This window comes from Ischnura elegans, chromosome 6 (assembly GCF_921293095.1).
Source record: "Ischnura elegans chromosome 6, ioIscEleg1.1, whole genome shotgun sequence".
In the NCBI taxonomy this organism is placed as follows: domain Eukaryota; kingdom Metazoa; phylum Arthropoda; class Insecta; order Odonata; family Coenagrionidae; genus Ischnura; species Ischnura elegans.
This window is the reverse complement of record NC_060251.1, coordinates 120,025,657-120,040,667: the sequence shown is the minus strand read 5'-3', so window position 1 is coordinate 120,040,667 and position 15,011 is coordinate 120,025,657. Positions and strand designations below refer to the sequence as shown.

At 37.0% G+C, this 15,011-nt stretch overlaps 3 protein-coding genes across 5 annotated transcripts in view; all 3 read right to left on the bottom strand.

Moving 5' to 3' along the window:
* LOC124161603 (farnesol dehydrogenase-like) overlaps positions 1–9,270 on the bottom strand; it is a 38,633-nt gene extending 29,363 nt beyond the window's left edge. The window contains exon 1 of one of the 2 annotated variants that reach the window (XM_046537993.1): positions 9,095–9,270. The gene's annotated coding sequence lies outside the window, so the exon portion shown is untranslated. The remainder of the gene's footprint in view (positions 1–9,094) is intronic. The other variant, XM_046537992.1, reaches the window with a different exon arrangement.
* Positions 1–15,011, bottom strand: part of LOC124161598 — a 516,681-nt gene that overhangs the window by 376,903 nt on the left and 124,767 nt on the right. The window lies entirely within an intron of this gene.
* Positions 9,209–15,011, bottom strand: part of LOC124161599 — a 132,984-nt gene continuing 127,181 nt past the window's right edge. For both annotated transcript variants that reach the window (XM_046537984.1, XM_046537985.1), the window contains 3 exons: positions 14,405–14,558; positions 13,761–13,890; positions 9,209–10,602 (listed from right to left, as the gene is read on the bottom strand). In XM_046537984.1, coding sequence (XP_046393940.1) covers positions 10,513–10,602; positions 13,761–13,890; positions 14,405–14,558 — 374 coding nt within the window. In that variant the 3' untranslated portion in view covers positions 9,209–10,512. The remainder of the gene's footprint in view (positions 10,603–13,760; positions 13,891–14,404; positions 14,559–15,011) is intronic.

Sequence of the window (15,011 nt, the reverse complement as noted above, 5' to 3'; positions counted from 1 at the left end):
TTGGCGATGCAAAGATTACCGCAGCGCCTCTAGCGGCCGCGCCTGGAATCACTCTAACTCAGACACACTTCATCCTTTTTCGTATTTACTGCATGTGTTTCAACGTGAAAAGCGTGAGAAGACGGTAATTTCTTGAAGATGTTGTTGGAAGAAGATATTGTATCGGTTGTGGACGCCAATGAAAGCAGCCTCAGGGTATGTGAGGCCCATGCGTGAGAGAGAAGAAGTTTTAAATGCTGGCTTTGTGATTTCGGTGAGGAAAAGGGAGGAAAAAGAGTCGGTGGTTCATGTACAGGCTTTGGTCCTTCGCACCTCAGGCCTGACTTCTGAGCATCCGTATTCTGTGGATTTGTGGATTGATTTATCTCAGAATTACGGCGATCGGTTATCAAGGGATCAGAGTTTAGAGTGTGGCCGTATTGTTGTGTAACTTTTTAGTACTGGCGCATCATTAACCTCCTTTATACATATCAGGTGCCCCTGGTAGTGAAATATCTATGTTTTACTCGGGGATTAGAGTGGGTGAAGGACTTTCGTTCTATACGTCCCGGTCCTCCTCCTCTGCGTCTCAGGACTTCCATATCATTAGCAGTCTCTTGAGCAACCCTTTCGAGGTGATTTCGAATGTGGAAGCACTCACCCAGATAAAACTTCAAAGTGTGGATGCAGTTCTACTGGAATTTTATGAGCAAAATGTTACCGTGACCTAAGACCAAGTGGCTTCGCTCTTGGCAACCCCGCAGAGGACTGATGCTTGGTTCAAAGGCAGAAATATGTCTATCCCAGCATCTAAGGCATACAGCCAGTCCACTTATGCGGTAAATCCTAAAGCTAACTGGAAAAAACGTTAAGCAGATTTGTACTACAGAAATTTTACTGGTAACAAGTACACAGACAGAGGCAACAAACTTGAAACTGTAGCGAGAAAGAGGTATGAGGAGCTTGAGGGTTGCCAGGTGGTGGAATCAGGACTTCTAGTCCGTCCAGAAATTCCTTGGGTGAGAGCAAGTTTGGTTGGAACAGCTTTGGTTGATGGCAGGTTAGTAAGAAATGTTAAAATTAAGACATTTAAGGATGGTGAAACTTTGACGGCAGCTGAGTTATTGGATCAAAGAGCAGTGAAGACCTTGGACAACAATGTTAATTTGAAGAGCATACTGACTATTTTGCCCAAGTTCAAATAGGTTTGGCTTTGAGTGGCATCCCAGAATGTGATTACATTGTGTATTCTCAGGCTGGTAATGATTAAATTTAAGTACGTGTTCCTTTTCATTCGGATTATGTGTTCAATCTCTTAAGTAGATTGTGTGATGTTTATTTTGATCATTTTCTTCCTCTAATGATGGAGGATCATTATGCTAACACTTAAGCCTCTCTTGAGGTGCTTTTTCCTTCAATTTTTTTCTCCTGACATTTTTCATAGAACTGATTTTTTTAATGCAAACAGATTCAACTTATGTTTACATGTTTGTTTTTCAGTTTTAGTGTTTGTCATTGTGTTTTTGTATTCTTGAACTATTTCATTTGTCCAGAAATATTGTCTCCAGCTAGTTTTTTTCTCTTGCTCAACTGTGATGTTATAGTCTATGTATTTTGATGTGCCAGTATTAAGTTACCAGTATGAAGTTTTATTTTCAATGTTTTACTATATTATTTTGCATTTTACCAATGTTTTTTATCCGTAATGCGAAAGTAACTTTATTTTATGTATCTAATCAGAAAATATACTAGGTTTCTTTTGAAATTGCTTCATTTATGTTTTTCTCTCTCAAAAGCAGTGTCTGTGGAGAAGTAAGTGGTTGACAATTCCACTTTTAAGTTAATATAACACCAAACAAGGAGAAAAGACAAATGTTGATGAACAGTCCTCAGATAAAAAGTTCTCAGTTTTTATTCACAGTTCAGTCTCTCTAGTCACAAACACACTACTTGTGTGTAATAGCATTACATGAACTTGTCAATATTCATGATTGGAGGTCCAAAATTAGTTAATCAACACACAATAAAAAGAATTTCATCAGCATATGGGAGTATCGCCCATTATATTGGACCCAGTATTATTTCATATGCCCGCAGGCGTTGAATCACTCTCAACATGACCTCTAGCTCTGGCAATGTCAGCATCATCATTAGATAACTGACTTTCTTCTGAAGAAATTGAGGGCTGATGAGTCTTAAATTTCACTGCAAAAGAGGACAATCTTACTTATGCACCTACAAAATTACATTACTCCAAGAAAATAAATTCAAAAATATCTTACCGGGCGACACTCATTTTCAATCATTCATCACTCCATCTTGGTAGTCTAATCTATCCAACTCGCAGATATCAGTGACAATAAACTTGTCCGAGGCTCGTTCACCATATAAAGAACTTATCTCAGTTATTAGTCCAGATGGGGCAATGCCAAGATTGACCTTAGCAGTGTGACCTCTCTTGTACTGGGAATACGTTAAAATTCTACATTTGAGACAATTGCATTTTTCTATAGGAATTTCCATGCAATCCAGTACAATCCTGGTGAACTTGTATTTTGAAAATGATGATGGTAGGTTGGCTCGGATCGTAGCTTGATCAGGCCAGGGTATCACTGACTTCAACACGCGTGCTAGTAAAGGACATGTGTGCTTAAAATAATTTGTGGTTGGACACTCCTTTTCCCATCTTCAGTACTATAACCCACTTTTGCCGTAAACTTTCTTCCTTCGGAAAAAATGGAAGCTTACCTCGGGGGCATTATAACTTGAACACTGTGGAACGCTGCAGTACGTGGTGTTTCTAGAGTTTTTCTGGGAGTGCGGCACCGACAAATAATCGTGGTCCATGATTTCCGCAACGTAAACAAAGCAACAAGCAACGAATGTGTCTGAGTTAGAGTGCTTCCAGGCGCGGCCGCCAGGGGCGCTGGGGAGAATCTTTGCATCGCCAATTAACATCCAACTTTAACCTGCGAAACGTTTTCTGCATTTTGAACAACGAAAAAGATTATTGCATACCGAATTTGATTTGATTGATGAGCTCGTTAACTCTAAATGACATTAAATCAATTTTCCCACAAAAATCAAAATTTAAAATCTCACACGCGGAATATTTATTATGGTTTACCCTTTCAAATTTAACGCACGAAAACTTTAATCGCCGTTGGAACACGACCAGCGAAACATATAAACGACATGCTTTTGGTAAGCACGTTGCTCTTTTGATATTCTTTTAATATAGCTTCTGATGCAAAACGACAATTTTTTTGCAATGTTCAACAATTTAACACCAAACTTTACAAACAAAATTTAAGAGTCAAACATTCACACTGAGCTCCATATAAGTTAGAAATTATTCAACACCTCTTCCTGTGGAAAGCCAAATCACTTTTTCCGCTCAAAATATAAATTAAATAATTTTATGAATGGAAATTTTCACTGAATGTATTACGAAATATTTTTATAATGTACGTATATCATCGTATTAACGCATGAAAAGTAGGCCTCCATCAAATATATATCAATCTCCTATTAATAATCAAACATCAAATTCGATTGCTGGTCTTGGTATGCTAAACTAATCCAAGCATTTTCCCCGGCAAAATAAGTATTTCAATTTTCGAAAAATTCACTCATGGTATAAACTCTCAAAATTGAGATACGAAATTTTCACCTTTGTGAGTACCCTGCAAATTGCAACTTAAATCCAAATTTTTCTTTGATAGATTTTTCAAACATTCTCCCCTGAAATATCAAAATTAAAAAACGCACAAGTTAATTCTCCGCTCACATACACTACACTTTTACCACACTCAGAAATTTTACAACTGCTAAAAGACAACAAAATATAATCATAAAACCAATTTCATTCAATAACTCGTTATACTTTAGATGTTTCTAACATTCATAAATGTGGAATAAAAAACAAAATTTAAATATCTCAAGCGTCAAAAATTTCACTTTTGGTGTAAGCTTCGAGGACACTCAGTGGCTTGAAGAGTTTCCCTGGTTAGAGATTGATTGATTGAGCGTTTAGTTGCCAGGTATACAATCGTGACAGGGCCTAGTGCGAACTGGAAGGGATTGAAACCCGAAAAACAGAATCGTTGTTTCGTTGAAAGACGAGATTCTTCCATTCCCAACACGGAGATCGAAAAATAATACAATGAGGAGTCGGTCATAAAGACCGACTCGCGGAGAAGTTATATTGGGCCAGCCAAGTAGTAGTAGAATTGAGCTAAAGGGTGCGTCGACGGCAAGGTCATTTTGCACCACTACTCAATCGTTTGATTCAAGACGCTTCATAAATGGATCTTTACTACGCAATTTGTTTACATAAAATAGAGGGAAGCTTTTAAATTTTATTGAAAAGACCTATTTCCTTGAGAAACAAAATTGTACTACTTAGATTGGTGGGGTGGTCTCCTAGAATAGATTCTAGGTCCCCATCTAGATTGAACCGTGTCCGCGCGTCACGGTATTTGTCACACACTGTCAAGATATGTCGGATGCTTAAAGGGCATTTACACCCATCACATTGAGGAGCTTGCTTCTCTTCGGTAAAAAGAAAGCCATGAGTCAGAGGGCAGTGCCCTATCCTCAAACGAGTGATAACTACTTCCTCCCTTCGATTGATCCTGGTAGAGGAAGGCCAAGCTGACGTTGAATGTTTGATGCTTCGCAATTTATTGTCATTCAAAGTCCTCCACGACTCTTCCCACTGTTCGAGTACAACATTTTTTAGTGACACTCTTAGGTCTTCGTAAGGAACTAGCGTTGATGTAATGTCTTCGTTAGTAAGAGCTTCCTTGGCCAACAAATCTGCTTTTTCGTTTTCATGTATCCCCGCATGTCCCGGAACCCAAAGAAATTGGGCTAGCCAATCTGGGCTATCGCGACGATGTTGTCAAGCACTCCGTTAAGTTCGTGAATCCAGCAGAAAAGCGGGCATATCGACAATTTGTGTTCGACAATGAAAAGAATATTCGGGGCTGAATTGAGAGAATATGCGTGGAGTCCTTCGAGACGCTTTTGGTGGAATAAGCCAGGAGGAGTAGACACCACACAAAAGGAGTACTATGCACTGATTTTTAAGAGTGATTCAGAATTCAGCGAAAGTCTATAGTCCTATGCAAATAACACAGACAGGAATTTCTTCTGCCTAGGGACTCTTCTTCGGGATACAATCAAATGTATGCTCTGCGAATAAAAATTTCAAAGTCCTGCATAGCTTATTGGAATCAGTTCTTTAGTTAAGACCAACTGAAGGGTGTATGGTGGAACTGTGTGACAGGAAACATAATCACAGATACGCTGATATTGTACGTTCCACAAAGTTTTTATGGTATGACCCAGGTTTGAGAATGGCATAGTGTATAGTATCGAAAACTGGGTCAGACCATTAAAATATTTGTGGAATATGCATTACTCGTGTATCTGTGATTATGTTTCCATTAGTTAATCGTTTTAGTCTACAGAATAAGAATTAGTTTTTCGCAAATCTTATGCACCGGTTCCACCCCCTCGTATTATCACAGATTTTATTCAATGATTCGTCCCGTGGGGATGCGAAATTTCAATTATCTCATACTTTCCAAATTTCGCTTATCATGAAAGTTATCACTCGAAATTAGTACCACCGACTGAACTGAAATCTCAAAATGATTAATTTGTCAAATTTATTTGAAGTACGCATACTTTCTTTGAATATCATTGAAACATACCATTTGTGGAGATAAAAAATTCTCACATAATTTAGATTGAAAAACACGCTGATTAAGTAAAATCGTGAGGTTATGAACTTAAAATGGTCCGGGAAAAAAAAAGAAAATCGACCTCGATGAATTACATTTTAGATTAAAAACACGTTGAAAGAGACATTGATTTGAAAGTGTGCGGACATTTGGAAAAGTGTCCCGAGAGAAAACAATTGATCCGTATGTATTTATGATTAAAAACACGGTAAAAAATGGAAAATGAATATTTATTTTCTTGTAAATAGTCCTGAGAGCAAATAAATCGATCAGGATGAAAAAAATTTGGGATAAGGTTCGCCAAAAAAGAAAAAAATACAAGCATATACATTCACAAAATGGTGCATAGAGCAAAAAAAATATTTTAGCTTAGAGAGCATGTCTTAAAAGATAAAATCGAAATTTTTTATACTCGGAAAGCAAACCAAAGAGAACAGCAGAAAAAAATCCAAAAGTTTTTGTGCTTGGAAGAAAATCCGAAATGTATGTGGATGGAAACTTTTATAGATTAAAAAATACGCCGAAAAATACAAATAAATATGTTCATACAATGGGAAAATAGAAAGATTTTCTGGTATACATTTTCATACGAAATTTCAAAGATGAGCAAAGAATACATTAGAATTAATTCACACTCTTTTCCTATTTAAAATCCCGCGTTTGGAGATTGATCACTTCTCATTTTCACTTCACAATGAACTCTTGAACAAACGCTCATAAAACTTACACCTAAGTTAGAACACAATTGCTTTACAATTTCGCACCAAATTTCTACGATACAGAATACTTTTATGAGTTATTTATCTATACTCCCGGTAAAATTTTCAAATTTAAAAATGAAGTTGCTTAAAATGAATCACACATATTGACTTCGGAGTGTCATTCCATCACACTCAAATGTTTAAGGCAAAATATTTTTGATAAATAAAATCACAATGAAAGTTAAGAAAAAAATCCACTACCGAAGCATAATTTTTTACAGAATTTTATCGTGGATCACCCATTTTTTCAGAAGTATGTTGGTGTGCGTCTTCTCGTGGAAATCAAAACTTTCATTACTCTCACAAATTAAAGAGTCCAATTTACAATATTTGCGGATAGGCATCAAAATGGATCCAAAGTTAGAACTAGCTCAAAATATAATTCATTCCAAATTTCATTACTGAGCGCACAACATTAAAAAAGTTTTTTAAACTATCTTCCCGTGACAATTTCCTAATTTAAAAAATGTGACACTCAAACAGTAATGCCTAAAATTTCCCTCTCATTGCTTAGATACCCACCAAATTTAGACCTAGCCAAATTATATCTCTTTTCAAAGTAAATTAATGACTAAACCATACTTTAGATGTGGTTCACACTTTATTCCCTTGGAGATTCAGAATTTTAACATGCCGAACAAATGATTACACAATACGGAAAAATTTATACTCATTTGCTTCCTGCGGAAATATATATTTGCGATATTTACGATTATCTCACACTAAATATTTAAATCATCATTCCACTGATGTGCACCAAATTTGCAATATGCGAGGGTCGTTCAATACGTCTTAAGAAAAAGGGAGTAATAAAATTCATTTGGGTCATTTTTTTATTTTTCATCTCAAGCCTTCTTTCTATAAATTTTTATTGGCATTTTTCCTAGCATTTTAAGTGGTCTTAAAAGTAGAATGTCAAATTTCCTCAAAATAAACATTATTTTGGAATACTACCTACTCCTTAGACGTAAAACTTCGACCACCAAGCCAATTATTCAAGTTGTGAAATGAGAAAAAGTATTCGGGGGTCACGTATTGTGCATAAGGTTTCAACCAACAACCGTTCCAATTACGAGGCGTTACACTCTCCTGTTATCGCTTTTCTCTCTTAATAAGTAATCGATGTAGATTATCCCGCATGTATCCCAAAATGTCGTTGCCGTGATCTGACCGCCCCATTTCACAATCTTCGTCTACTCTGCCTATTCACTTTCAGAATTCCATTGTTTCGGATTTGTTTGTCCCTGTAGTGCAGGGATGAATCCATATTTCATCAACAGATTGATCAGGAAAATCCATAGGACTGCGGCGGAAAGGCGCCTTTACAGCCTCGGAGTTGACCACACGATTTCGGCAGCCATATTGCCGATATATTTTTCACACCCAATTTGTCGTTAAAACTTAAAGCGATGGTGCGTTGCGATATGCGGGCTGTGGTCTCAACTACATCGCGCGCTTTGATTTGTGTGTTACTCAAAACAAAATCGCGGACTTTGTCAATCATTTCGGGGGTAGGCACTTTCACAGGGCACCCGGAACGAAGTTCATTTTTTTGGATGTACGACCACGTTTAAATTCATTCACCAAATTGTAAATAGCTGCAAACACAAGGGCAGATGCGACATGAACTTCATGCAGCTCAGCTTTGATTTCTTTTGGCGTTAACACTTTTAAAAACAACTGTTTGATCACCACACAAAACTCACTTTTATCCATTTTCTAAACAAATAAAATATGTTCACTAAAATCGACAGCAACAATGAAACTATGGCATGAATGCAGCCGAAACTCTAAGAGCTGTCTAGTCAATAGTGCTGCTTTCTAGGAAAATTAATTTTTCATATTAAGACATCAATCTCTCGGAAATGCTAAGGACTTATTGAGTAATCCTCGTAGTTGGAACTAGCACAAAATACAAATTATTCCCTAATTTCACATATGAACACACAACTGATCAGAAGTCATTCCCATACTCTTCCTGAACCCGAATTTTACCGAAAGAAAAATATTTTTGACATAAATGAGTTAAGAAGGAGTTTTTCCAAGCATGTTCAACAAAATTTGCACCAAAAGTGGAACTCGATGAAATATATTTGTCATCCAAATATCGTTGTTGAGCCTACGATTCCCATGAGTTATTTTGCACTTAATTCCCTTGAAAATCAACAATTTCCAAAATCTCACACACCTTGCATAACTTTTGTCGTCGGACGAATCTCAGATTTGCATCACAGTTAGAAAACACCACTCTATAATTTTTTATTCGAGAGCACGAAAATTTACCAGAGTTTCGAAAATTTCACTTGTTCAAAGATTTCAATTAACGAATGCCCTCCAAATTTGCACCGATTTCATATGCTAAACTAAACTTAATCGATGAGAGAAAAACATTTTTTATATGAAGCCGTTATGTCGTTATTGCAAAACACTTGTTATGCCGTTGTGTCCCGCCCGAAATGCTAGTAATACAGGGCCGGAACTTAGGCTTACGTTTACAACGACATTAAAAAAGAAAAAAATGAGGGACAGGAATCCAAACGGTGAAGAAAGGAAGAAATGAAGGAGTTTAAAAGAAATGAGATAAGGGAATTCCCGGCTTACCTTGGCGTCCTCGGTACCCGTGTGGTGTCCGTCCTCCCGTCTACAAGAGAAAGGCGAAGTCGTCCTCGCCTGAGCTTCGGCGAGATGAATGCGTTTGGTGCAGGCGTGCATGAGCTCTGTCCATGACCTTGTAGTGCCCTCTCGCAAGAAAGAACTAAAGAAACCAAGACAAAAACCAAGGCAGGCGGGAAAAAGGAAGAAAGCAAGGAAATTCAACTTAAAAGAATGGGGAATTGATGGGCTGTTAAGGCCCGAACACAATAAGTTATGAATGCATTATTTCCGTTAAACGTTCCGGATTTAAAAAAAAACAATCGCATGAATTTCAACGGAATTCAGAACTCACCGAACTATTATTTTAATTCTAATTTCATCGATGAACAGATAATACTTCAAAAGTGATGAACAGATAATGCTTCATATTTCCTTCTTGAACAAATCCAGAATTTCAACAATTACTCCCATCAAAGCGTTCACTTTTCATCGGACGCTCACAGATTTTTTTATTACAGTTCGACAACACCGACAGCTGTATTTCTAAAGCTGTATGTATAAAGCTGTATTTCAGAATTTCTTCCCGTGGATATCCAGAATTTCCAAAATCTCACTCATTTCATTCGACCAGATAATTTTCGAAGGACGCTCTCATGTTTTAACCGAAGTAAATTATTACCTAAATATAATTTTTTATCGAATATCATCGATGGGTACAGAATACTTGAAAAGTAATTCACACCTTCTTCCCTGATAAATTCAGAATTTCAAAATCTCAAAAACCAAGCATCTCAATTAAGCGTCTAACTGCAAACAGAGGCTCAACTGAATTTAGTCCGCTCCAATGTATAATTTTTATCGAATTTCATTTCTCTGCACCTTTATCCAATATAAGTAATTTACACTTCCATCTCGCTATAAATCATGAATTTCAAATACCTGACACAAGAAAAGAAGCACATATTATAACTTCCATGATTTTTTTGCGACGGATACTCACCAAATTTGGAAAATTGTAAAGCAAAAGCCAAAACATATTATGAAACAGTAATTTATTGTGGATAATTTAAACATAGTCATTTCGTCGGTAGCTCCAAAAATTCGCACCACTGTTAGAAAAAGTCTGTAAATAATTTTTCACAGTATTTCACGGATGATTGCCCAATATTTAGAAGTTATACACATGTTTTCCGTTATAATTTCGTAGTGATAAAATCAAAACTTCCTTAATTGTTTTGATAATACCGGGGCTAGCCACGGTCATAACTTTTATGGAGTCACCCGCAATGTACAACTTGTGCGAACATTCCGCGGAGTAATTCTCGTATATACACTTAGATACATGAAATACATTCAACTACCTACCTACCTACCTACTCCACTGCCATGGGTTAGCTGTAATTCTATTTGTAAGCCGTGACTCGCTAGCGACGCCATTGAAATAGCACACGCCGTTTCCTCGGCGTTTTCAAATAATACTCGCAGCACCGCCCATTGATGTAACTCCAGTAAATCTGTGGATATGAGAAAAATGCGTCACAAGAATATTGATTGATTACTGTTCTTTGGTGATGTCGAACATTTAATAAATGTCTGATATCCAAATTACAGAAAATACAAAATTGTATCTTGCGTTCGTTATGTGTGTAACATTGCATATTATGAGCATGTCACTCCATACTATAAGGAATTAAAAATTTAAAAAAGAAGAAAATTTAAAATGGGTCTCTTTACGTATAAACTTTTAAAAACTGAAACTCCTTGTCACATTTTCCAGCCTTACATAGATAACTTAATGAAAAAAACAAGATTTACAAGAAATAAAAATAAATTAATTGTACCTATTCATAAAACAACCATGTACCAAAATTCATTTTATATTAATTCATGTCATGTATGGAATTCGATTTCTCAAGAGTTAAAAAATATCTCAACATTCAATAATTTCAAAAAGTCTTTGTTTTCTTTTTATTTTTATGATACCTGAATTATATAAGCGTTCGCAACTTGCAATTTATGGGTTTGTATGTTTTCTGTATGGTTTTTTATTTTGTTTCATGTTTTTGGAAATCTGTATAAAGGTGGTTGTTTGAGTTGGTTGGTTGAGTGTTTCATGAGTTCTTCTTTTTTTATGTTAACCTTCTCAGACTGAGTGTTTATGATTATGTATTTATTTAGGCTCCAAAGGAAAGGATTCCTAGAGCCAATAAAGTTTATTTATTTATTATTTTTTTAAATCCCTTCGCCCTTGTATGGAGGGCTGGGCAGTTTTCTCGGGGGCTTTTCGGGAGGCCGGTTCTTTTTTGAGAAAAAATTCAAATCGGTGAACCGGTTTTTCCCTTAAAGGTTCTCAACATTCACATTGGGGATACATATCGAGGTTAACATTTCCGTATCGGCAGTAGTTCGTTTTTCCCATGAACAGAGAGTATATTCTGAAAAACGTAATTAGATTTTGTAACTTATTGATAGGGTCAGTAAAATAGATCAGTAGAAAAACCGGTTCAGTAGAAGTAACAGGTAATTATGTTAACATTTGCTTTTTAATTGAGGTCCATTTGCCTTATTGCTCCACATAAGCATTAACTTCATATGGTATTCAAACAAACGAAATAAAAGATCTCATAAGGAATCTAATTTTAAGTAGCTATTTATATATTCAGCACTTCAAGATGGCGCTGCGCAATCAAAACAGTTCAATTTTCTCCTCTTTTTCGTGTATTTTCAGCTTTACTGAGAAGGAATCGCTCCTAATTATGTACTCGGGTCAAACTCGTATATTAAATATGCATTTATTTCCCTCCCGCTTCACTTACCCTACGACTGAATCGCTATTGTTCTCCCGAGCTGTTCTGTAAGTAGGTGATATTTGAATTGGAAGTTACTGTAACACTATAAGGCTACATTGAAATATTAACCTTTACCACTTCTCTTTGTATAACTCTAATTATTTTTGCAGCTCGTACAAGGCACAAGACATTAACATATTCACGGACGGTGAACAAACTTAACTCTTCACTATCGCTCCTCTAATCTCGTTGACGCTGAATGTATTGCTTTTTCTTAAAAATTCGTGAAGGGTAAAAACGTCCAATGCAGGTAGATCATCGGAATCACCCATAACATATGACAATCTTCGTGATAATATCTCGCGTTAACTCAGTAAAAATCCATTGTGTTACAGCGTTTGTCGGCATTACATGGGTCAGGTGCAGTCTCTCTAGCGGCAAGCCTGCGGAGAGATGACCCGTGTCGTCATCCGTGAAAGCCCAGTGAAAAGCCGTTTGGAGGCCCTGAAGATTTTCCACAGATTTTCACATTCTTAATGTAATACAGTGACCGAATGCGTTATTTTAAACGTTATATTGTGAGTTTTTAATACTCCCCTCCCCATAAGCTAACGCAAAAACGCAATTATTTTCCGAGATAAATTTTAGTTGATGGCCCCATTTTAACTCGGGTACCTACTTGATCGGAATTGAACGATTCCCTGGCCACGGTCACAGGGCGACATGCATTTTACACGCCTAAAGACTTCACTAAACGAGATCATCACTACATTTTCACAAAACAAAACAGTTACAAACACGTAAAACATTCAACTTTCCTGCGGCGATGGTTCTACCAACATCAGCCAACGGATTCGCGAATAGTATCCACCTATAACTTTACATCCCCACGTAAATTGTTGTGTTGCATCCTGTTTTAACGTGTTGCTTGCCTACATTCTTCTTGTTTAATCATTACCGTGGATGAATGACAAAAAACGCGTAACTATCAAGCTTATTAATCCGTTTACCATGTTCTCTAAAGCAAGGGCGTACCCAAGATCATAGGGGCAAGCCATGGTCTAGGGGGAGGGCAAGCATTGGTCTAGGGGAGGAACAAACCATGTTGTGACATTATTTTATGAGATTATTTCCTTGAAAAAATAGTTTCATTTTAGTTACATATCTTATACTAATACATATCATTTTTCGTGGGTTTAAAGAACATTCGTTGAAATCTTTCGTTTCAATTCAGTAATGATTTTGCTTAAAGACTTTTCCGATTTTTGCTTCTGGGGGGGGAATGGGGGGGGTTGCCCCTCGTTGGGTACGCCCATGCTCTCAAACTTCACAAAGGAAATATCCTATCGTGAAGTAGCGATTCCTTTCGTTGCCAGATGTCAAGGGCTAATGCCGGTTTGTTAAAAAAATTAGCAAATGGAGGAGATATTAACTGAGGAGGTTAACGTGAAAATTAAGCATGAAATTTTGCACGCGGACGTGTCCTAGACATTTTTTTCATGCACTTATGCTTATATTATGAAAGTTCTAACCGTGAATCGTGAAATAAGACTCCTCGGAATGATAAATAACGTGTATGCAATCGGAAATTGATAAGTAAACTCAATAAAAGACGAGCTTAGAAACAACTCTGCTTAATTTCATTATCCTGTCCGCGACAGTTTGCCTTTATTTTTCTGCATAACTATGATAGATGTCGACCAGTACACGCTATTTTTTTCTATAAACGCCCTGAAGCTGTAAAGTTAATTTTTTAGTAGATCCTAATTTGCATTTTATTGCAAACCAGCCTAAATAAATAGTATAACACACCTCCCGGCGGATTGCGCTTAAAGTCTCTATTAATAAAAGTGTTCGGCAAAAGATGATTAATGACGACTTACCACCAAGCCAATGGGGATGAGGGGCGAGAGTTCTTCCATGGTGTGGCGCAAAACGCTCTCTATGCCAATCTCACCAAGCATCACAGGAGCCGCACGAAGTACGACAAAACAAGACTGTAAGAATTCCAAACTGGAAATGACAGAGAAAAAGTAATGGTGTAAGCAAATACTAAGCCATTTTTATTGAAGCCAGATTCATAATTTGTATAAGAAATACTTCTGAAAGAAATGAATATCATAAAATATATCACCGAAAATTAGCTGTAGTTTGCAATATCCCATTAAAAATCGATGATTCATTGCAGTCAACATGTTTCGCTGCACCGCAGTATCAGCACCACTGATTACAGAGTTAGCTTAAAGAATCCCTCACCGTATTCATTCACTTTTGCTATTATTCTTAGTGGTTAATGATAGGCTTTACTCTAAGTATAATGTTCTAATCACCCAGAGTTGTTGCTAGCCCGCATCAACGACTACTTGTAAAAGAAGCAAACGTAAGTGCTAGTGCATTATAGACTGTTGAAGGAGACGACGGAATTATTTATAAGTTACAGAGGTGAATGTTCTTCTTTATAAGAGAAAATTTTATAACACCGCTGCCTGTAAACAAGGAGAAGTTGTAATGTGTTATCGATACTCACCTTTTGTTGATGACGAAGACACCTTGGAGGACGAGGAAAGGAATCATATAGCCTGGCTTGCGTCGGAAAGCCCCATAAACCAGCAAGAAGGACGAGATAGCGGCGGAGAGGATAAAGACGACGAAAAACAAAACGGACCAGATTAGCCAAACATCTGCGAAAATAAAATAATAAACATCTGTTATGTCCTTCAATTTTAACATCATCATCACACCAATTACTTCCTGACTGATCTCGAAGCAGTCTTAATGAATATTTCTCGAATCAGCCGTTTTACACGGGTCACAATGCACATGCAGAATGTGTCGTACGTACTAAATTGTGAATTAGTCTTTTTATTTCTCAGGCAGGCTTGGTGTTCTTTCGCCCGTTCTTGTCAACCCGTTTGCCCAACATACACCGCGTTGCATTCACATTTTAACCTATACACCCCACTCCTTTCTTCTCTTGGGATGAGATCTCTGGTGAGGGAAAGAATGTTCCTGAGGTTGGATTTATTGTAAAACGCAACTTTAATTTTATCCTTAGGCACCTTTTTGTAAATCTTCGGCCCGATGTCCTTTAAAATAAGGATTCTTCGCCACTTGGCCGTGGATTCTTGTCGCGT